At 36.8% G+C, this 22,417-nt stretch overlaps 3 protein-coding genes across 23 annotated transcripts; all 3 read right to left on the bottom strand.

Moving 5' to 3' along the window:
• Positions 1-4,528: 4,528 nt before the first annotated feature.
• Positions 4,529-6,473, bottom strand: LOC117619592. 2 transcript variants are annotated; one of them, XR_004584589.1, is made up of 3 exons: positions 5,849-6,473; positions 5,086-5,354; positions 4,529-4,608 (listed from the first exon to the last, which is right to left on the bottom strand). XR_004584589.1 is itself a non-coding variant. In XM_034349583.1 (2 exons), exons 1-2 carry the CDS (start codon positions 6,399-6,401, stop codon positions 5,350-5,352), a joined length of 558 nt encoding a protein of 185 aa, XP_034205474.1. In that variant the 5' UTR covers positions 6,402-6,473; the 3' UTR covers positions 5,002-5,349. The 2 variants fall into 2 exon arrangements, 1 of the variants encoding a protein (XP_034205474.1); XM_034349583.1 differs by lacking the exon at positions 4,529-4,608 and having other exon boundaries at positions 5,002-5,354.
• Positions 6,474-7,703: 1,230 nt separating this feature from the next.
• LOC117619667 lies at positions 7,704-9,203 on the bottom strand. The gene is made up of 2 exons (XM_034349668.1): positions 8,277-9,203; positions 7,704-8,204 (listed from the first exon to the last, which is right to left on the bottom strand). The coding sequence occupies exons 1-2, from the start codon at positions 9,156-9,158 to the stop codon at positions 7,965-7,967; spliced, it is 1,122 nt and encodes a 373-aa protein (XP_034205559.1). The 5' UTR covers positions 9,159-9,203; the 3' UTR covers positions 7,704-7,964.
• An 832-nt stretch (positions 9,204-10,035) lies between these two features.
• Positions 10,036-17,298, bottom strand: LOC117618834. Of its 20 annotated transcripts, none has more exons than XM_034348578.1 (7): positions 17,046-17,298; positions 16,598-16,669; positions 16,507-16,519; positions 16,351-16,381; positions 13,159-13,223; positions 12,091-12,164; positions 10,044-10,312 (listed from the first exon to the last, which is right to left on the bottom strand). In XM_034348578.1, the coding sequence occupies exons 2-7, from the start codon at positions 16,650-16,652 to the stop codon at positions 10,125-10,127; spliced, it is 426 nt and encodes a 141-aa protein (XP_034204469.1). In that variant the 5' UTR covers positions 16,653-16,669; positions 17,046-17,298; the 3' UTR covers positions 10,044-10,124. The 20 variants fall into 20 exon arrangements, 5 of the variants coding, with proteins under 5 accessions (XP_034204470.1, XP_034204469.1, XP_034204468.1 ...); XM_034348577.1 differs by having other exon boundaries at positions 10,045-10,312; positions 16,507-16,525; XM_034348576.1 differs by having other exon boundaries at positions 10,057-10,312; positions 16,507-16,525; positions 16,598-16,713.
• Between the last annotated feature and the right edge of the window lie 5,119 nt (positions 17,299-22,417).

Genomic DNA, 22,417 nt, shown 5'->3' with positions numbered 1-22,417 from the left:
TTCAGGCCCTTTTTTCACAACCATAAGCAATAATTGATCCCAAGTGGGTCTCAGACCCTCAATCCAAAATACCACATAATCAAATTACAGCAACTATTCCCGATGTAAAAGAACATAACGTAAAGTGTTTAACTTTACAACTGCACCTAAGTTGCCTACATACTATTCTCGAAGAATCAAGCCACACATAGGAGCACTTCCACCAGTTGACTCTTGCCATGGCAAGATTAGTCCTATGGCAGGCACTATTCACGTGAATAGTGCCTGCCCTAGTCCCCTCCAGCAAAATGTGTTTCCAGCAGTTGGGGCTTGCCATGGCAATTACTATTCATTTTTTTGTTTTTTTCACAATTTTGTTTACTTAAACAATTAATTTGGATAATATTTTTGGATAAGATTTTTGGGTTCCTACGTGTCAATACTATTCATATCGGATAAGATTTTCGGTTTCAAATTTCAGATACATTTCAAAATTCAAAATTCAGATAAATTCAAAATGTCAAATTTCAGATACATTTCGGAATTCAAATTTCAGATAAATTTGAAATTTGAAATTTCATTTGAATTTCAAATTTCAGATAAGATTTTCACCCTCTAAGATTGCGCCACGTGTCATATCTATCTGTGTACATTTTTCTATAAAATCAGAGGTTCAGCTCATACCTCCCACACCAGTTCTTCTCTACATTTCCATTTCTCAAATTTTAGATTTCATTCTCCATTCTCAATGGCAGACATGGAAGAGGTTTTGGAGAGGCAAGAGCGAGAAACTAGAGAAAGAATGCGTAGACGAGCTGCAAGCAAAAGGGCGCAGAGAGAACTAGATGAGCAACTTGGCATAGCAGTTGCTTTGCTGGAGGAAGAAAAGCAGGCTCGCCGTGGTTCACGAGAAGGCCGTCGCCCAAATGTGGACAGACATAGACATTCCCGGGGTAAGAATCTTATGGAAGATTATTTTATCCCACAATCTCTGTACTCTGATGTTCATTTTCGAGGGAAATATAGAATGCAACCTCATTTGTTCAAAAAAATCATGCATGATATTTGCAATTATGATGAATATTTTGTTCAAAAGAGAAATTGTTGAGAAAAGATGTTGAGAGGTGCTTTGGTATCCTTCAAGCTAGGTGGGCTATTATCAGGCGCGCGGTCATCTATTGATCAGTGGAGATGAGATTGCATACGATGCTGATGGTGTATGATGACGAATTTATGCTCGAAGATGCAATCGTCCTATATTCATGAACACCGTCAAGTTGACTTGATGGAGCATTTATGGGCGGTGAAAGGCATGAAGGAAATGAAGGTGAATAAAGTGAAGTGAAGAAGTTGTTTTTAAGTATTATGCTTTGGTTGTGGTTGTTTATTTTTTATGCTTTGGTTGTGGTTTGTTTTATTTTTTATGCTTTGGTTGTGGTTTGTTTAATTTTTTATGCTTTGGTTGTGGTTTGTTTTTTATGTATGGAATGTTTTGAATAAAAAGGAATTTTGTTGAATATTTTCTTTATTGAATAAAAGAAAAGCAATACAACTAATAATAAAATAAAATACATGAATTAAACAAAACAAAAAATACAATGAAATCAAAGGTACATGAATTAAACAAAAAAAAAATACAATGAAATCAAAGGCAAGTAAACTAAGACATTAAAGGCAAACAAACTATTTTAATGGTTTCCATCATTTAACCAATCCGTGTTGCTAGGTCCATCGTCACGAAAAAGTCTTCGTCTCATAACATCCCTTCGTTCTAGCTTCCAAAATTGTTTTGTTTCAGGAGACATATGGCTTGTATCCATGGCCATGGTTTCCCGATCTTTTTTTTTCAATGTTTTGTTCGCGTACATACTCCCTTTCTTTGCGTACATACTCCCTTTCTTTTGCATATTCTACTTGAACTGCCATATCGTGCTCTTGTTGTTTCAAGTCCATTTCAATTCTCATGGCTTGGTGCTTTGAAAGTTCCTCCAAAAATTGAGATGCATTCTTGCTAGAATTACTCCCTCTCTTCGCCTTCGCCGCCTTCCTCCCAATAGGCCTTGGATTATTTTCAATGGGTGAGTCTTGACTCATCGGGGAATCCATAGGTGAATCCGATGCCGGCGTCTCATGAAGTGGAGTCTCGTTCAAGACTACCGTCGGACCGGTTGGAATAATTTGGAATCTCTTACAAGTCTTCACCACCTCCCAACAATGGGTATGGTTGAAACTTTTTTTCCCTTGGCCGGTAGCACCAAACCACATTTGTGCTTGTATAATCTATAAAAAAAAAAATGAAATGGAAATGCAAGAGAATTTTTAAAATATTGGCAATGCAACATGTAAAAAAAAAACTAATGGAAATTAAAGAAATAATAAAAAAAATGCAACATGTATTAAAAAAAAAAATAGAGACATATTAACAAAATATATAAATTGCAAGAAACATTTAAATAAAAATTAATATGACATAGAAATTAATAGAAGAAAAATGACAAATAAATTACCTCATTGCTAAGATTTTCTCCGCTTCGTTGGTTGTCAATCGCTTTTGCTAAAGCATTTCTCCATTTCCCCAACTCTTTATTAAGAACTTTCCACCTACTGGATAATGCCATTTCTGTACGTGTAGAACCAATTGCCCTTTCACAAAATGCTTGATGAATTTTTTTCCACATATGAGAAAATTTAATCTCATTGCCCGTTACTGGACAATGACTAACTTGGACCCAAGCCTCACACAAGCTAACATCTTCCATCATGCTCCATGCCCCTCCATTTTCATTAGAAGAACCCATAATATGCTAGAAAAAAATTACAACTTCAAAGTGAAAAAATATTGAATAGAAAGTGAATAAATTTTGAGGAGAAAGTGAACAATAGTAGAAGGAGAAGAAAATATATGAGGATTTGGTGTTAAAAGTGAAGAGTATTGGTTGGTATTTATACACAAAAAATTCTGTAATTTTTGTGTATTTTTTTTTAAAAAATTCAATTTTTTTTCAATTTTTTTGGGCAGAAAAATTGGTTGCCGTTGGATTGAAGAAAAAATTCCAATCGGAGCGACCAGAGGCGGCCACGTGTCAAAGAGCCGTTGGCGGCACTGTAGCGCTGATTCGAAATTTTTTTAAACTTTGGCGCGTGCAATGCACGCGCCAACGGTAAAAAAAAAATTCAAACTTCAGGGCTGATGCCATGCGAGCGTCAACTATTTTATCCCAGACTTCGGGCCCGAGCTAGGGGCCGATTTCGCCTTCGAGCCTGCCCGTTTTGGTGGCCTCCACGCTCGCCCGGGCTGAACTTTTGCTGCTGGACGCCGTTTTTTGACCCAAACCCCCCCTAGCCCGACCCGTCCAGCACTGCTGGACTTGCTCTAGTGGTTGAAAAGTTCCAAATTTACATATCCAACAAGAACAACACCAAGAATTACTTATAATTCCAAGGTAACCAAATGCAAATAAAGACCCAGTGAACCAATAATAACTCAATGATCATGGTGGTGGTTCTCGAAAATAATGACTTTTCTAAAAAGTCGAAAATGAAGCTCAAAGATTCTGAAATTTCAATTTTGCCCATTGTACTTTGGAAAACCACGGAAATGCCCCCTTTAGATATAAATTTTGTTTTCTGAAAGTCATTCATACTCGGGGGTTCTTCATAACTGTTCACAGTAATGCAGATTCAATATTAATGTGTAAGTTCTGCAATCACTCAATCTTGATGGAAAAATTTGTATTAAGTTTCAAATGATGGATATTCTTACATTCATGAATATAGTAAGCAATGAAATTATGGATGTAGGGTCTAGATTTCTTATTTTGGGCATGAATTTTGCTTTATTCAATTCAATGAAAAGCTATTTTTCATTATAGAAAATGTGTGTTTGCTAACATTGGCTTCTGTCACGGCCTTGTGAGCTGACAGGAAAAGGGTTTTCCCAAATTGTCTTGAGAGCTTTTCTTTCTTTTTTGGGTAATGAATATGGGGCCACACAAGCAAGTACTTGTGTTCGTGGGTGTTTGGGTTTGAGACGTAAACAAAAGTGTCTGTACTCTCTACTAAACTAAAAGAGGATTTGGGTGTCGGGCATGCATTTGTCTTTTGGAATGGTAGATATTCTACTTTCCAAAAGTAACGAGGCAAATGATAAAATATGGCGATTTGGAACATTTGTGTGGCATATTGATAAGCAATTGTATTTAGTATGTACAGATTAAGCTGCAAGATTCATACGAATCAGTATCTTTAATCTGGTTTTATATCAGATAAACCAATACTAGTGTAAAATCATGGCATTTTTCCAGATTCTGCAAAAATAGACTTGATACGCTAGAGGAAGGTTCAATACAGTGAGCTAGAGGCACCTTTCAACTTCATCCCATCTCTGAAATAGACTCAATATGCTATAGGAATGGGGATTTCTGGGTTTTAAAAACAAGCAGGGGAATATGCTAAAGGAAGGTTTCAGTAAATGACAATGTATGGTTGATATATGAACAGTCAAATATAGGAAATCTTGCAAGTTGTTCTAAGAGGATGAATCTGGTTGCTACCTTTCTAACCTAGGAAATATGCTTGGTGTTGTAAGAAATTCCATCAGGGAAGGAAATTGTTACCTCGTAGCTTAATCTGTTTTCACAAATAGATACATATTAGTGATTTGCATATACATCATGCCATATATAGAGGATTGATTATCATGCTGAGAAAACAGAACTAAACATGTATCATGTTATCATTATAATACAGATGTGTGAATTATACATCCATATTCGAATGCAGAATTCAATAACACCCAAGGACTTCATGAATCAAGCAGCCGATGACTATATATAAGGTACATGCAGTAGTTTGGGGCTTATCATGCTTCCTAGAATTTATAGTGAATCTTGGTTCTCACTGAAATTTATAATGCATTCTTTGGTACCAGACAGAGTGCAATTGTGCAAGTGGCGGGTAGTCAGTTTATATCAAAGCAGCATTCATAACAGGATCAACCAATGTTAAAAAGATGTCCAAACATAAACAAGGATGCATATTGCAGCAAGTACATATGCAAATGGATTGCAGGAAGTCATGGCTCATAACCAAGCTCCTAATACATACCGCAAGTATATATGGAATCATTGCAAGAGCAAAACCAGGATGATTGTAGTCTTCAAAGTAAAAAGAAAGAAAACAGGATAACTGGGTGATGCTTAGTCTCTCAGAAGAGACTTCACTTCCATCACCCCCTTCTTCTTCTTGTCTTCAGCTGCAGCATCCATCATAGACCGGTCTGTAACCTCACCAACGTGAAGAACTAGTCCAACAGGGTTAGGCTCCACGGCTGTTGAAGTGCTGTCCTCGGTCTCAGGAACAATGCCAGCCTCATCCTGAAGCAAGATTGAAACATAGGTATTCATTTTTCAACAACAAAATAATAGACCGCAAATATAAGAATTTCATTCAGCACAATTAATCTACCTCTATTTTACAAAATAGACAGTCTCTTTACTATATATATAGAGAATTACAAAGACGGGCACTCCACATCATAACTCTCCAAAGATAGAAATCATGCTTTGGCCACAGTTTACTCAATGCTCTATTACATCTCTGTCATTCTGTGTTACTCGATGCTAAAACATATATATAAACGTAATTATTGACTAAGCATGTATACACACATACAACATTCTTATCCTTACCCAGGTAAACCCAAATCAACAAATTTCTTACAGGAAAAATATTTACCACCAAAAAAACAAAAACAAAAACAAAAATAAAAACAAAAAAAAGCAGAAAAAGGCTTGATGTAAAAATAGAACTCCAAATTTATTTACCAAGCTGTCAATTAGGCCTCTAAAGCAAGGTCATGGAACGTTACCGTCGGCCATAGCCTGGCCAGGCCTCCAGCCCAGTGCCGGAGTGGGAAAAACCTCAGGTGGTGCTGGAGGCATGAAGAAACTGGCAGGATTTGTGCCTAATCCCATATCCTCCATTACCTTGAACACCTGGAATGGCAGAGTAAGGTAATTCCACATCTTGATGGAGTCCAAGTGTTGGACACGAGATGCAGGGCTCACCTTTTGCAGGTACTCTTCAGCTTGTTTCTCCTTGCCAGCTTCAAGCAGGTAGCAATGCACAATTTTGATGAAGCGTTTGTTGCTGGCCGCCAGAACCTGCGCCACGAAGTCCTTGAGAAGAGCAGAGTCCAAGGGACCGGGGTTAATCCGATGGGCTGAATCGCTTTTATGGACAGCAATTTGTTCTGCAAGACCCTCTTTCAGGAAAGTGAGTGAGAAGCACTTTTGCAGTATGGGAAGCATTTGTTCTTTGTTGAAGAGAAGCTGTTCCAGGATCAGATCGAGTTCTTTGAAGTGAAGTTCCATTATGCTTGCAAAAACAGAGGCGTCTGGATTGGGAGAGGTCGACATCATTGTTGAATTTTTGTGGGGTTTGGAGTTTGGGGTTTTGGAGAAGGAAGGGCGTTGGTGATGGTGGGATTTGAGGTTTTGTATTTGTAGAAAGGGTCATATTATTATAATATTTTCTGAAAAATTTAGAGCTTTTGAAGCTTTTGAAGGATCAACCTTGGTCTCTGTCCTGATCAAAGAGAAAAGAAACATTTCTGGGCCCACCTCTGCTCTCCCTCCCTCCATTTCTTGTATATTTAAGTAGAATGGCATTTGATTGAAAAAAGAAAATTAAAATTAGAAAGTAGATGGATATTAATTTGATTGAAAAAAAACACAAGTCCTCCGATACGGTATCTAAGCACCACCAAAAGGAATCCAGACAGAAAACAAAAAAGGAATTCCAGACAGAAAACCAAAAAGGAATTCCAGGATTTTCGTTGAAGCACTTACATGTCATAACTTTTAGGAAATCATGTCCTTTTATCCAATACAATCAATACACAGAGACAGAGATGTTGGGCATCGGATCAAAAATTCTACAATTTGAATGGTCAGAAACTGCCCCAAACAAATTAGGAAAATATTTATAAAATTAGAGAAAGATAGAAAAAAAAGGAAGAATGATTATACATTTGTACTCTTCTTCTGTGGCAGTTTTATGCGAGTGGTTTGAAAATGGAAAAGGGGACACTTCCCAAGTATAAATAGAATTTCAGAAGAAGAATAAATATTTTTTATTGAATGTGTGCCTAAATTAAATATTAATATTTAATTCTTTAATGTTAAATATTTAAATTGGTCACGCTGGCTGCATCCAAACGTGCACGTGTGCTCCATCCAACTTCGATGGATGATTTATCAAACGCGCGCAACCGCGAAAATGGTGCGGGTCCCGCGCAGGCCCCCGTTCACACCAAAATCAACCATGAAACAATGACATAAGCATTAATTTGATTGAATAAAGTGCGGGAGGCCACCCATTATGCTAAAAAATTTGCCCATTCAAACTGGACACAACCGTCTTATTCTTCCCAACACACGACAGCTTTAATGTATCTGCATATTCAGGTCAGCATCCATGCTAACAAGTATTCGTCAAAGTCATCATGATATGGTGATGATGATGATAAGATTCATAAATCTAGTACAACTTTAGAGTGGCAAAATGTACATAAGCAAATTGTTTGAGCTAAACATTGTTTTAAAAAACAAAAATAAAAAGTTTAGGGGCATTTGGTCTTGTAATCAACCACCTATCCAAGTTTCAGTTTAAAAGAAAAATTTTGTGGCCTATGATTCTCAATTAATTTGTGACCAAGAGCATAATAATTATACATTTTTATTAAATTACTTGATTCAATAAAGTGGCCACACACAATATCCAAGCGCAATTACAAATTACAATACATACGGAAACAAACCCTCACTCGCTTCTACACAAAACAAACCTCTCTACAAACAAACCCAGCAAAAGCAAAGCAACAAAACAAACACACAAAAAGCCTTCCAGTATAAAAAAACAAATATATAAATAAACAAAACAATCAAAAGGGACTTTTCGGAGGATTGATTCAGTACGATTAGTCAATCAGACTCAGAGGACACGCCCTCCTCCCCTGCTTCATCAATAGGCGCCTTGTCCCGAGCCAGGGCTTTAGCCTCATCGATCCAAAGAACCCCGCCGACGCCGTGGCTGGGCTTCTTCATCGGCTGATCATAGGGACAACATGGGTCGTCCTCGTCCACACCACCAACAGCCACCGCCTTCCGCTTTGCCACGTTGCTCTGCTTCTCATAACCAACACCATAATTGCGACCATCCGACTGAAAACAAAGAAAACAGATATTCAATGCAATCAAGTTGAAGTTACCCATCTACTAATTACTAAATAGTACCATAGTTTCGTCGTTGCCGTTAAAATTGGCACCGGTGCCGGCGGCAGCAGCAATGACATGACAACGAATATGAGCATGTTTAAGGGCGGCCGTCCAGCCTTGTTGTGGAATGGGAAGCAGCTGCTGCAGCGCCGGGAATTGAACATCATCGGAGCAGATTGGAGCCTCAACGAGACCTTTCGCAACGAGCGCCTTCTGAATTTCGGTTCTCAGGGTGAGAATATTCCAGACACGAATCGAATTAAGGTTTCCGATTTCTGCTTCACTTTTGCTGCTCAGAATCTTCTTGTACTCCGCCAACTCACCATCACTCCCGTACTCGCCCAGGTACCACACCACGTAATCAATGAACCGGGAGATGTTCTGGCTCTTTATTTCTCCCACGAACTCAGTCGCCGGCGCCGTCTCATCCGGCGGCGAGACATTGAGATCCGGGATATAATTGTGTCCCCTGTTTGGTGCGGGGTCTACAAAATTCTGGTCACCACCACCCTCAGCCGGCACCAGAAAACAGAAATCCACCACTTGCCGGCAGCTGCTGCTATGGCGTAAGGTCATGTTCAACCGGAACGCCATGATTGCAGCCATAGCGTCTTGTCGGGTGGGTCCATTGACCGGGAGAGCAGTCAGAAGGACCTCATCCGGGAACAAACTAGTACCTCCGCCGCTGCAGTAGGCCGCAGCGTACACCGTCGTTTGTGGGCCCCTGAAGCTGAAAGCAGCGTTTGGCGCCACGATAGCAGCTGAGGCTGGTCTGTGTCTAGCCTCTCCAATGTTACTGCTTTCTTCGACCTCTGCAGGTCGGATCGTTGGCAGATGGACTTCTCTTAGGTGGTGGAGAAGTAAATTGGAAGAAGAAGGGCTGAGAAGAGCCATGGCCATTGCTGCTATTGCTAGCTAGCTCTGAATCAGATGTTGAGAGAGAGAGAGAGAGAGAGAGAGAGATGTGGTTCGGGTGAAGAAGATGGAACTTGTTTGTTTGCTTTATATAGAGGAAGATGGGTCCTACTGGGTGAAGAAGATGGAACTTGTTTGTTTGCTTTATTTGATTTGGAACATCTTTGGCAACAATATTTCTAGTGGAACATCTTTCATAATTCTTAGAAAGATGGTTTACTAATTGACTGAGTTGTTTGCTTTATTTGATTTGGAACATCTTTGGCAACAATATTTCTAGTGGAACATCTTTCACAATTCTTAGAAAGATGGTTCACTAATTGACTGAGGGATGACTGCCGGAGATATGAGTCGAAGTAATGATAAAAATATTTATAGTGGAACATCTTTCACAATCCCTGGAATGATAGTTACCAAGAAATAGCTGCCTGAGAAGTAACCACGTGAGGATTGGAGAAATTGGTTTTGGAACCCTCTAATCATCAGCAATTAGTTGATGTAAAATAAATAACAATTCCATACCCTAAGTTTTATTAGTGTGTGTTACGACTGCAGCACTTGTACAAGTTTCCTCAACTTGGTTGCCTGCACAAACAAATTATGTTCCGCCCACCCTCTCTCAAAACCTCAAGTAGCATTTGACGTGGCAATTTTGTTCGATCAGTTTTCGAACACGCCGAACCCGAAGCGGAAACATGAAAGTCACCCACCTGCAATCAATCGTTTTCACAAATACTTGATCGTTTTCACAAATACTTGATCGTTTTGTACATGGACAGATATGGTCATCCCCAATTCACATCATGGACCTACCGATTAATAAAATTCAACAATTTTTTTTTACGGGAAAATTCAACAATTTAAATGGTATGAGCTGTACAGGCAAAAGAATGGATGGAACTTGTAATAATATATCCAATGAAATCCAAGTACATGAAAAAGGATGAACGACTAAGACATGATTGTCAGCGAACCAACGAATCCAAAGAGTGCTATGTCGCGGGTTGGCTGTTGATCTGGTTCAGCATAAGGCCATGGATGGATCCCTATGGAATCCGTACCTGAACCAATGAGATGAGACTCTGAGAGAGAGCCGAACGAAAACGACCAAAACGAAGTTGAAAGTTGAAACCAACGAACTAGGAAAAAGATAAACAGAAAAAGAAAAAGTTAATAGTTGATATATAAATGGTAGACAAAATAGGGTTTTGTGGGACATGATTCCCACTTCGGCCACTCCCTCCTCCACAAACAATTGGGCTTTCTATTTCTATAATTAATTATGCCGAGAGTAGTTAATTATTTTTTATATGTACTCTTCATAAACAAGGATTTCTGTGATTATTATTCTTGGCAAGAAAAACGGAAGAAACAAACAAACAAAGCAAAGCAAAGCAAAACAAGCAAGCATACTACCAACTACCATATGCAATCTCTAGATTCTCTACAAATGTTGTCGTCTTCTTTAAGCTTTCGTCCAAGGAAAATCTCACATTTTTTCTAAGTTGGCACATTATTATACTCAGTGACGGACTGATTAAGCGGTAAAGAGATGCAGCTGTATTTTCATTCGTCAGAAAAATTATTGTAGGTGTTTTAAATTGCCAATATCTTTGTTATTTTACTTTTATTTATTTTTATATTACTCTACTTATTTAAGTTTATAATGTAAATAAAGAAGTACTCCTCATTTGGATTCAAATAAAAATACTAGAAAATTAAATTCCCACCAAATCAAAATATGAAAAATCAATTTTAGTGCAAAATACGATTTAGGCTAAAAATGATGGTTCATTAAGTCAATATATACTTCGTACTAAAATCTCATAAATCAAGTTTTCTTATTCGATGTGTAAGAAATAAAAGCCACCAAATATTATCTTGAGAAAATGATTATTCCGAAAAATCAATTTTCATACTTAGTCAATATTTTTACATAAAATAATTTTTCATGTATGATATGAATGCATGAAGGAACCTAAGGTTAGTTTTGGTAAAAAAAACCTTAAATGTTTAATCCACAAAGAGTTTTTAGCCTTTCAAAATTACACATTTGCTAAAAAATCTTAAGTATACTATTGCTTTTTTCTTTTTCTTTTTTTTCTTTTTTGTGAACAAAAGTAAGTGATGATGCTCTTATATTCATGCTCGTTTTCTCCACCACGTTCTGTATAATAAATAAATAAATAGAATAAAACAAAACACTCACTATCAGGAAAAAAAACATAAAATATAGGATTAGCTATTTATTTTGTATGGTTGGCGACAAATCAAATTGCATAAACGTCATTTTTAATGATGAGATGAGTGTCCTTTTCTTCACAAAGGAAAGTTTTCATTTCATTTTATAAGTAATATAATGCCGATTGATTAGTTGTCAATAAAATATAGCAACCAAAAATGCATGGTGGTGTTGAAAAAGGCAATGATTCTTCAGTTATCAAACGGTCCTACCATCACTGCCACTGTAATTTGTGAGTGTTAAAACCCCTTCAAAAGAAAAGGAAGAAAAAGCTACCGAAAAGTCTTCGACAACTGGCAAAGGGTTGGATTTGTTGGCATGTGCGAGGGAGGGCCTTCTTTGCATCGAATCTCTACACGTGTCGCCCCCAAATCCCTTTTTGGCCATTTGTCAAACGCAGGCCACCACTGCTGATAATTAGTTCGCACTCATAATGGACTAGAAAAAAAGCCCGCATGATTACTTAGAAAAAATAAGATTGTTTATATATACAATGAGATTTAATTTGTAGCATTATATTTAACTAAGGAAGTATAAGTTGCTAAAAAAGAAAGTAATAATATATTTTACAGGCTGCTTTTTATGTTAAAATAGTAGGCATATTTATATATACATTAAGATGTTAATAGTGGGAAGCAGTTATCAAAATAGCAAAATTTGGATAGTTTTGAGTACCATGCTGTTTAATTGGGCAGGTTTTGTTTTGCAATTTCTTCATGACTTTTCTTCTCTTTGATGGAGATCTTGACCTGTTATAAAAAAGTGGGAAAATAGTAAGTGTTAGTGTTGATGAATGGGGAAAATCGAGTTAGGACAATAATCATAAACATCTAATTATGTATAAACATGAATAATATAATTTAACAATTTAATAAGAAAGTTATAAATGGTTTTTAAATCGAGGAAACACAAAGTAACGAAATTAAGAGAACTAATGAGCAAGTTCTAAATGATTTTCCAATTGATGTAACACAAAGTAAACATATTTTAAATTTTGTGTTTATCTAAAGGAAAAGTTGAAGAGAGGTAAAAGAATCATAGTTGGATGTATTGAAGAAAAATTGAATTTTATGAAAAAGGAATAATGCGTAACCACTATTTCTTAATTTGAGCTCCCCTATATACATATATTTCACAAAATTTCAGCAAGAGAAAGTACTGTAAATCTGTTTAAAATTGAGAAGAAGGAAAAAAAAAAAGAAAAGAAACAAATCATCCCTGCATATAAGAATAAGAAAAGAAACAGTGCAATAAAAATATGGCAAAAAGTTTAACCCCATAAGCTCAAACTCAATTAAGTTTACCAGAATAGATGTCTTTTTGAAGAATAGAAGGAAGCACTTGATTCAAAACACCCGTTAAAAAATTTAAATATGCTACTATGTTATTTACACATCATCGATAAACAGATTATTAAGTTATAAAAAAAAGTCTATCACAAAATTTAATCAACAAATCATAAACCCTAAATTCCAACAAATCAAATAATCATATATAGTCATCTATAATCCAACAAATCATTATCCACACACAAAATCATCAATATTCATTCAATCTAATAAATCATTATCCACAAAGAAAATCATCAATATTCATCTAATAACTCATTATAAAAATTTCAACTAACTAAAAATATTAGGCATTATCATCAATTAGGGATTTAGAGTTTAAAAATCACTTGAATATGAGCTTTTCCAAACCAATAGATTAAAATCGGAGATGGAGATGGAAGAGAATGAAAACCTGGAGAAGTAAATCAAGCTCGCAGGCCAAATAAATGAGGCTCCAAAAGCAGCTCCCAACCTTTTCTGTCATACACATGAATTAATCAAACCAAACTGTCATATCAATTAATCAACAGACCATTTTTTTTTTTTTTAAGAAACAAATTTAATTAAGACAAATGCACAAACAGAGAGAGGAAAAGAGGTCCATCACAAAATTTAATCAACAAATCATAAACCCTAAATTCCAACAAATCAACAGCTTTACCATTTGACACGCCCTAAGAGAAAAATATCACACAAAAACAAATACCAAATGCACAAACCGATCTATGTTATTATTCTGATGTGAATCGAAACTCGAACTCGGTTCCTAGTGAAAATTGTGAAGACAGTAAGCTGTTATCGAACTATTAGTCATGTGCCCCTTCATGCTACTGAATGGGATTGGACAGATAAGGTTTAGAGACACGTGCTGAGGCTGAAGAATTTTTCAAGAAAAAGAAAATAATGAAATTGGGTGAAAGGAAAGCATGCACAAAGCTACTGGATGTGTGCACAGACAGCCTTCCATCTAAAGTGAAAGGAGATAGAAGCAAGTCAGTTCTATTTGATGCATGCAGGCTTGCTAAAGCCTTGCAGTCCCTGGAGTCAGATAGAGGGTGGACTAATGGGAGAAAGTGGCAGTTTGTAAGTCATGTGGGGGTGGAGATGCTCCCTTATGCCGCCAATCAATGTCGATGGAGTGGTCAGGCTCAGGAGCTCAGGCGAGGAGGAGAGTTGCTCACCCATGTCTGGCTTCTTATGGCACATCTGGGTTTAACTGAACAGTTCCAAATTTCAGAGGGCCATGCAAGGGCAAAACTGATTGTGGAGTTTTTCTTTTTTTAAAAAAAACGCGAACAGGACACAATTCACTCTGAACTTTTGAAATTATGTGTTTCTTTAGTTTGTTTTCTTGTTTTGAAGAACAATTAATAACTTATTGTGGCTCCTCTGGTGTTTGCCTCAACTCATTGTTCAGACACATTTCACTTGTAGTAAGTTCAGTTGGTTACTAACTTTAATTTGACTCACTTTGGTCTGATTAGGTATCAGAGACACTGAAATTTTTGGTGATATAAAAATAGTTTAGTTTCTTTTTGTTTATCTTAAATTACACTATATGTTTGTTCTTGAAGAAAAACCCTTTTAAACGATCGACTTCTTCACTATAAACCTAAAGAAAATTAAACCCATTTTCATATGGTGCCGTAAGCTAATTTCTAAGCTCTATTAACCGAAAGATCAAATTCATGCGAGCTGAACACTTTGCTAAAGCAAAACAGGAATTAAGAAGCATTAAGAAAAGAAAACAAAAACAAATCCCAACTGACAAAGAGCCAGCCAAAAAAATCTCCCATTCTTATCTCCCAACAATCCCAACTGAATTTAAAATCTGGTTCTGGTTGTATCAACAACTCCAACCAGATAATGAAGGTAGTTTTCAAACTTAGAAAGAGAGAAGAATTAAAATTCGTAAATCAAACACCCAAATTGAGAAACCCTAACAAACAATTTAAACCTTTAAAACTTGGAAGGGCAAAGATTTGAAATAATAACTTGGGAAATAGCTTGAACACTACCCCTTCTTTACGAATTTAAATGTTCTCTCTTTATGAGTTTGACCTAAAGTTCATCACGGGAAGCTTTCGGATACAATTATGCATTCCCAATGACAGACCTCTCAAACTTTGGTCTGCAAAATATCCATTCCAGACCATAATTTTCAAAGATCCTTCTATGTCTCATCCTTTAAATAGATTTATATAAAAAAAAGTATTGCTCTCATGAGCTATAATTCCTGCAAGAATTCATGCCTTTGCAGGTACTTTAGCCTTTCAAGTGATAGAAGAAGGACTGAAAAAAGAAAGAAATGGCTCTTCAGTGAATCTTCTAACAGAAGACTTTGCACAAAAATAAACCTAAGAACTCAAAATTCCAACTATGCGGTCTATATGAATTCACTTTCTAACATACCATTCATATTTCCACAAAGATCAAAATTCCATACATACAGAACAGTCCTCTACAGAAGCATTTTGACCTAATTTATACCTAATTTATACCTACTTTATACCGTTATGGCCTTCCAGAAAAATGGGTTCAGTGTGAATAACAGGAAGAACACACACTTACACACCAACATCCACCAAAAACTAAGGGAGCTCAATAGAAACTGATATTAAACAAAGGGCTTTATATGAAGAAATCTTATAAGTAATTGAAAGAAAAAAACTCTATTCAGATACTATTTTCCTCTGTTTTTCTCTCTCCATCAGTCTCAAAACACTCAAAACATTCAACAACATGCTCAGATGTTTCAATCCATTGCTGTACCCTAAAATTAACCTCAACAAAACACCCAATAGATTCAACAACATACTCAGATATTAGAGGGTTTAGGGTTAGAAAGCTCATTTTTATTATTATCAATAGATGGTTTACTTGCAGCTTTACCATTTGACACACCCTAAGAGAAATATATCACACCAAAATAAATACCAAATGAAATGGAACCTAAGAAACTGTGAAGCAAAAAAAGATCCATTGGAACATGTAGCTGGCGAGGTATCAAAGTTACTGCAGGAGTTTTTGGCAACTTAAATGAAACTACAACTCAAAGGAGAGGAGGTCCTTGGAGTGGTTTCAAAGATACTTAACCTCAGTAGATTGCAAGTCCCCTGCTCTGCAGATTATCTTCTCAGATAGTTTTCTGGGTGCAGCTGAAATTCAAGCAAAATATACAAACATAAGGTTAGCAATGTAAAATGACACCAACCCAAATGACCCAACAGAGGACAAAAGCATTAAAACAATAACATGCGGGGCAATGCCCTCGAATGCAAGCAATCTATGAGAAAAGTTAAGCCCAAAAAGAATAAAGCACCCAATTTCTATTTTGTCGAAACATGATTAATCTTCACTTCTTTTTTCCTTGTGTTTTATCATTAATTTTTTTCTCTCCATATTTAGGATACAGCAACCAAAAGCAGATAAAAAAAGGAATTTTTTTTTTCTTCAAGCACCCTTGGTCTTTGCTGTCCACTGTTTTATCGGCAACCAAAACAGAAATTGGGAATGATTTCCATTTCTAAGATTTCTCCAAGAGAGCAAAGTCATTGAATCGACAATTGATTAAAAAAATTAATAATAAGAACAATGGAAATACCTGAGCTAATCTGTGAGATTCAATCCCCTTCCTGATAGAACCCAAGTGAGTCGGGAAGTGAGTACCTTGGAAGATAAGAGGAAGATCATAGCGATGAAAAAGACGAAGGCAAGGAAGTCGGTAAACAATGAAAACACAAACTGATGGAAGAAATACCTCATTTCAAAATCTGTAGCTTCCAATCAAATCAATCATTAGTATTATTATCTTAAAAAAATCACAGAAACTTAGGGTACTCATAAAATACATGTTGGCAATAGAGGCGAGCTAACAATTGTACTTGGAGCAGTCAACATTGGCATCTTAATGATAAAATCACCTGAAAACACGACCCTTTGCACATTAAAACACACAGATATATACCTAAATAAAAACACATGCTTATTAATTAAGATTCAATTAAACGCCATTGAAGAAAACTATGAGCAAAATTTATCCAGTGAAAACTCAATAAAGTGGGAGATATTGGTTTTAAGGGGCCTTATCACATCAGCAAAACTCAATAACTAAAAGGATGTTTTGGGTTAACTAACAATCACATCGTGCAAAGAGATCAGAAGTCGGAACCTAAGAAATCTGTTGCATATCTCAAACTATGATATTAATCAGATAGAGAAATTTAAATTGGTTTATCGTTAAACCAAATTGAATTTCAGATACTTCACTACAGTTTCATGAACCATTAAGAGGCTAACCTGATCAGAGGCCAAGGCCAGGAGAGCAACAGACGGAGATGAGTTTAGATGGAAATTGATCTTCGAATCGAAAGAGAAGAAGGCAAGGAAGTCGGTGAAGAATGGAAGCCAAAACTGAAGTCGGTGAACTATGGCTGTGTAAAACAGTAAAAGCCTCCAGATGTAGACATTGAAGAACCAACAGCTCTCCCATTTTACCCCTCAAGCTCTCCAACCAGCTAGTTGAAATCCAACCAGACGCCTCTCAACCTTAAACCGCTGCTAGTGACATCCCAAGGAAAGAGAGGGCAAAACGGGAAAAACACAAAACAATCAGCCAAGGGCAAAATCGAAATTTTACTGTGCAAAGGGAGAGAAAAAGCTGGCTGAACAGTTTAAAATAAAGGCATTTTCGTAAATTTACTGTGCTTAGCTACAGTGATTAGTTGCATTAGGTCTTAGTATATATAGAATTTCTGCAATCCAATCCAACCACAGATTTCCTTAGTCCATTTTCTTGTTTACACCGTTTTGAAATACCAGAATTAGTATTACTAATTAAACTATATTATATAAAATTATCATAGATGATCATATCCCTAATTCACAAGGTGGGTTGCATTTATAAATAGGAAATCACAAGGCGGATTTGACTTTAGTTTCTCCTTCGGAAAGGATTTCTCCATAATGTTCATGAACAGTGCTTATGAAGTGGCTGAATAGGACTTCCCTAATTTTATTACTACATATATTCAATTTGAATAATTATAACGTGACCCAATTTTAGGTGTGATTTTTTTTTAGTCTTATTACCTTGTACCGAATATATACCTAAAATTGTCTGCTGAAGAAATTAATTTGTTGGGGGCTTGAATCTTAAAGAATTAAGCCCCATGGTTGGTTAATTTAGGAGATCTTGAGATGAGGAGAGAGACTAAGCATAACTCAATGCAGATTGCGTATAAGACGACATTGATAGATATTTTTGGACATGTGTTTGATAAAATCCCAAGGGTATTTTAGTCTTTTTCTGTAATCTAGCCAATTTTAGGAGGTTAATCAGTATGAGTCAAACGTTGAATTGTATTGTATTTGTTGAGTACTAAAAATAGTTCTATTTGTGTACATTTGAGTTAAGGTTGAACGGATTCTATCCGTGTTTTACTATTATATTATAAACTTATAATTAAGGAGGCTTAAACTTGGTTTGCGCCAATAATAATAATAATAATAATAATAATATGAAAGTTTCCCATTCTTATTGGACGCAACCGTTCCTCACTCTTTTACTACCAACAGCTCTAATCTAACTGCCAGCCAAGCAAGGGATTGGGTTAAAACTTCATCCAAATCAACCCGAAGCAACTCTAACAACCAAACAAGTTATAATCAGGAGAACGATTGTATACATAATCATCCATCTCACCTAAGATTTTCTCCTGCATCCATTCAGATTCAGGCCAGTAACAAATTTATGAAATTCCTAAAATCATAAATACGGAAATTCCACATGGAATTCCAAACTGGCAGCAAAAGCAGCGCAAGTTATTCACACAAAAACATTCTAGTTTAAAATAAATAAAACATAAAGTAGAAAACGGGGATCTCGGTATTGGCGAAGAGTCTCAACAGTCAGAGTCCCCTGCTTCAGGAATTTGGTGATTTGGCCTCATCCATACCAAAAACTCCACAGTACCGGGCCTTCTTGGCGCCTTTCCTGCCTTTTTCAGGAATTGGAAGCATCTCCTGCGGCGGCGGGAACTCAAGGTCGTCGAAGCGCATTGGGGTCTCCACGAGGCCTTTCGCTATGAGCGCGTTCTGAATTTCGGCTTCCAGGGTGAGAATATTCCAGATCCGAATCGAATCCAGGTTTCCGATTTCGGCTTCACTTTTGGTACTCAGAATCTTCCGGTACTCCGCCACCTCCTCCTCACTCCCGTGCTCGCCCAGGTACCGAACCACATAATCAGTCAGCCGGGAGATGTTCTGGCTCTTGATTACTCCGACGAACTCCTTCGCAGGCGCCGTCTCATCAGGCGGCGAGACATTGAGATCCGGGATGTAATTGGGTGCTCCACCGTCGCCGGCAGCGGCTCCGTTTTCGAGAAAACAGAATTGGTGGTGGCTGGTGCTGCTGTTTAAGGCCAAATTCAGGCGGAATTGGATAATTGCAGCGGCGGCGTCTTCAGGAGTGCGCCCAGTGAGGAGAGGGATGCGAGTCAGGAAGACTCTTTCTGGGCACAAATTACTACTTGTCCAGGTTCCGTTGACAGTGGCCGAGTAGAGTCTCGGTGGCCTGAGACCGCCTATGTTCTGTACGGCTTGGATCAAACGGATTTCTTCAAGATGGAAATGGACAAAATTGGCACGAGAGTTGGGGCTCATTTTTAAGGGTTTTTTTTTTGGGTTGAAAAAAGTGGAGAGTAAAGCTTAAGATTGTGAAGTGAGAGAGAGAATTGGAGTTGAAATTGAAGTTGATTTTTCAGTTGCTCTTGTTTTATAGGCAACACAGCAGGTGGGGTGTGGTGCCTGGCTCCATAGCTTAGCTACGGCTCCAAGCCTCCTCCATGCCTAGCTGGGATTAAGCAACGGTGGTCGGAAAAGTCAATAGTGACGATTGTCTTTTCTTCGGCTTGTTTACTTCATTTTTTGCCCTTTTTCTCTTTTTCTTTTATAATTTTATGATATAAGGCGTCGACAGCGACACTGATTAAATTTTTGACATTCCAGAACATAATATAAGGCCTCTGTTTTTGGGGTAGAGTAGAGGCCTTCATTTATGTCTTCACAGTTGCAGTATTGCATTTTTGCACTTTTTACTTTATTACTGACTTTGCTCGACCACTTTCAAATCATTAAATTCCAACCTTAAGTTCATTTTCTGTTTCAAATTTGGACACAATTATTTTCACTTGTTCCAAATGCGGAAAAACAGATTGTCTAAATAAAAAAACAAGTCCATTGTATGTATGTTGTGTTCAAATTAGGGCTCCTTTTCTTTCGTTTTTTCCTTTTACAAATTTAGTTTCGTTTTTTGGTAACTAATGATACTTACCAAATGGAAAGAAGAAGATACACTCAAAACTCAAAGTAAAAGAAAAATAAAAGATATTTACCTCATATTCCACTATATAGATTCGCATGTTAGAAAAATTTAAAACTTCCAATTTGACAGACAAAAGTATTTGTACTCAGACCTACAATATAGATTCGCCCCGCAACGGTAATAACAGTAAATCTGCATCGAAAAGTCAAACACAAAATACAAATATCAGCAAACTCCTATTAAGTTTCTGAGAATTATTAGACTAAAATAAACACAGAAACAAGGACACCGCACCACATCCTTTCCAGCAAAATCCATGTGAGTTGACCAAAAGCTGCAACAAAATCATGGCGTCTACAGTGGATTGCAGTACTTGCTTCAAAAACACAAAGAAAATTAAAGAAAAAAGTTGGGTCAACAACACCACACCTCACCCATTCCAGTAATAGCCAGGGTCAAACGACCCTATGGACTCCATGAAAGCAAGCTAGAAGGTCCCCTTTAATGGCTATGTGACCTCATGAATGGGCGAAGGAGAATGTTACAGATCTGAGGAAGAAGAAGCTGCACAACGCTTCTGTTTTTATTTATTTAAAAACATGCTAGCCAAAACAGCGTCGTTTTGGCCCATCGTTTAAATTGTTTTTTTTTTAACACGCTGGCCAAAACGAGGCCGTTTTAGTCCAGGTCTTTAAAAAAAAAAAAAGGAACAGATTTATCACACCCTTTCCGACTTCAGAACTCCAAAACCCCCATTCCAAAACCCCTCCCGACTTCAGAACTCCAATGTTATTTTAATATTTTAAAGAAATTTGAACTTTTATACTACGACCCTATGAGATAAGATTCTTGGGTCTGTCCCTGATGATAGCAAAACTTATTCAAGAACAACAAAAGTCACCAAGGACCTACAATAAAAAATACACAAACAAACAAAAGATAAGATCTATATAGATCTGGGCAAGAGGGCCCAAAATCAAAATAAATCTGGGGAGAAAAGAGGAGAAAGAAAGAAAACTAGGAAAGGAGAAAAAGTACTGTTACAACTCTCAAGTCAAATTACATCTAGAAGTTCATGCATCATGTCATTCCCGACTGCATGATTGGATCATCATCCCATCTCCATCACTGCCGTCCACGTGTGGAGCACATGCCCTTCTCTTTTTTTTTTTTTTTCCCTTCTTTTTCCCTAGTTTGGGAAGATCCCCACTTTCCATTATTACTCGTTCTCTAAACAATATTTAGTATTATTTTAGGATTGGGACAAATGGTTTTTATGGGCGTAATCTTAGGGAGATGGTGAGCGCTTTAACGGAGGCAAGGTTCTTTCTCTCACTTGTGGTTGAGAAGGTAAAGTTACTTAAATAGACTAACAATCAAATGTCCATTAAGTGTAGAGTAACTCGCCTAATTCTCTAAATTAAAACCCAATTTTTGTACTTGTTTCAACTTATATATCAATAAAAAGCTATTGCCGTTGACTTTAAAAAAAAAAAGAGAGTTACTTATTCAAACAATAAATTAAATCATAAAAATAAAAATAATGTAGTATATATGTCGGCTGACCCACGGCTGACCAAGCGCTAAAATGGCTCATCAAATCCAAGACCCACCGCTGACCAAACTTAATTTAACTAGAACCTCGCCAGCAATTGGCTCTAAAGTTTAGTCAAATAACAAGAATTGTTTTATGTAGCTCAAATGAAATTCAATATATAATCAAATAACAAGAATTTAGTTGATACTATTTGTAAGATCATTAAATTAATTTAGTCACCAAAAATCATTTACTTTTATTTACTCTCCAGAGACAAGATTTACATAGATAAACTACGTACAACCAATAAATAGAAGTTTAATTCATTAATCTATTTGCTATAATTTCATAAATCGTTGTGTACCCAGTGATGGGTTATATTGTGCTGCTGATAAAGACATTTTGAGGCTAACTGAACAATAAAATATCTGTTCCTATTTAAAATGAAACAGTGGAATGTCATTAAAAGTAGGGGGGACATGGATTGGGTTGCGTTGTTTTAGTTGAGTTAACTTTTTGTGATCGGGTTGAGCAGTTTGGTCGGGTTAACTTAAAATTAAGCATACTTTTAAGTTTTGGTTCTAACCTATACATATCGGTTTATGATTTTTTGAACCCAAAACCCGCTCATTTTTAAGCCAACTCGACCTACTATAATCGGATTTAACAGTTCGCTCGAGTTGACCAAAAATTTTGCCCATCCCTAATTAGAAGTAACATAAATATTATTTTTTGTTGTTGTTGAGAAATTATGGAATTGCAATTATAAATAAGCCAAAAAAGCCAAAGAGTCTTTGCTACAAATGAGAG

The sequence above is a fragment of the Prunus dulcis genome, chromosome 2, assembly GCF_902201215.1.
Source record: "Prunus dulcis chromosome 2, ALMONDv2, whole genome shotgun sequence".
NCBI classification, from domain to species: Eukaryota; Viridiplantae; Streptophyta; class Magnoliopsida; order Rosales; family Rosaceae; genus Prunus; species Prunus dulcis.
The sequence above is the reverse complement of the archived record's forward strand: the minus strand, read 5'-3'. Positions and strand labels throughout refer to the sequence as shown.

Coding starts and splice junctions, on each gene's coding strand:
- LOC117619592 (XM_034349583.1), bottom strand. CDS start 6,401: ATGATGTCGACCTCTCCCAATCCAGACGCCTCTGTTTTTGCAAGCATA.
- LOC117619667 (XM_034349668.1), bottom strand. CDS start 9,158: ATGGCCATGGCTCTTCTCAGCCCTTCTTCTTCCAATTTACTTCTCCAC. Junction 8,205..8,276: donor ACGGCAACGACGAAACTATG/GTACTATTTAGT, acceptor CTTTGTTTTCAG/TCGGATGGTCGCAATTATGG.
- LOC117618834 (XM_034348575.1), bottom strand. CDS start 16,652: ATGCCAATGTTGACTGCTCCAAGTACAATTGTTAGCTCGCCTCTATTG. Junction 13,224..16,350: donor AATCTCACAGATTAGCTCAG/GTATTTCCATTG, acceptor TGTGTATGACAG/AAAAGGTTGGGAGCTGCTTT. Junction 10,313..12,090: donor CTGCCCAATTAAACAGCATG/GTACTCAAAACT, acceptor TCTTTTTCCTAG/TTCGTTGGTTTCAACTTTCA.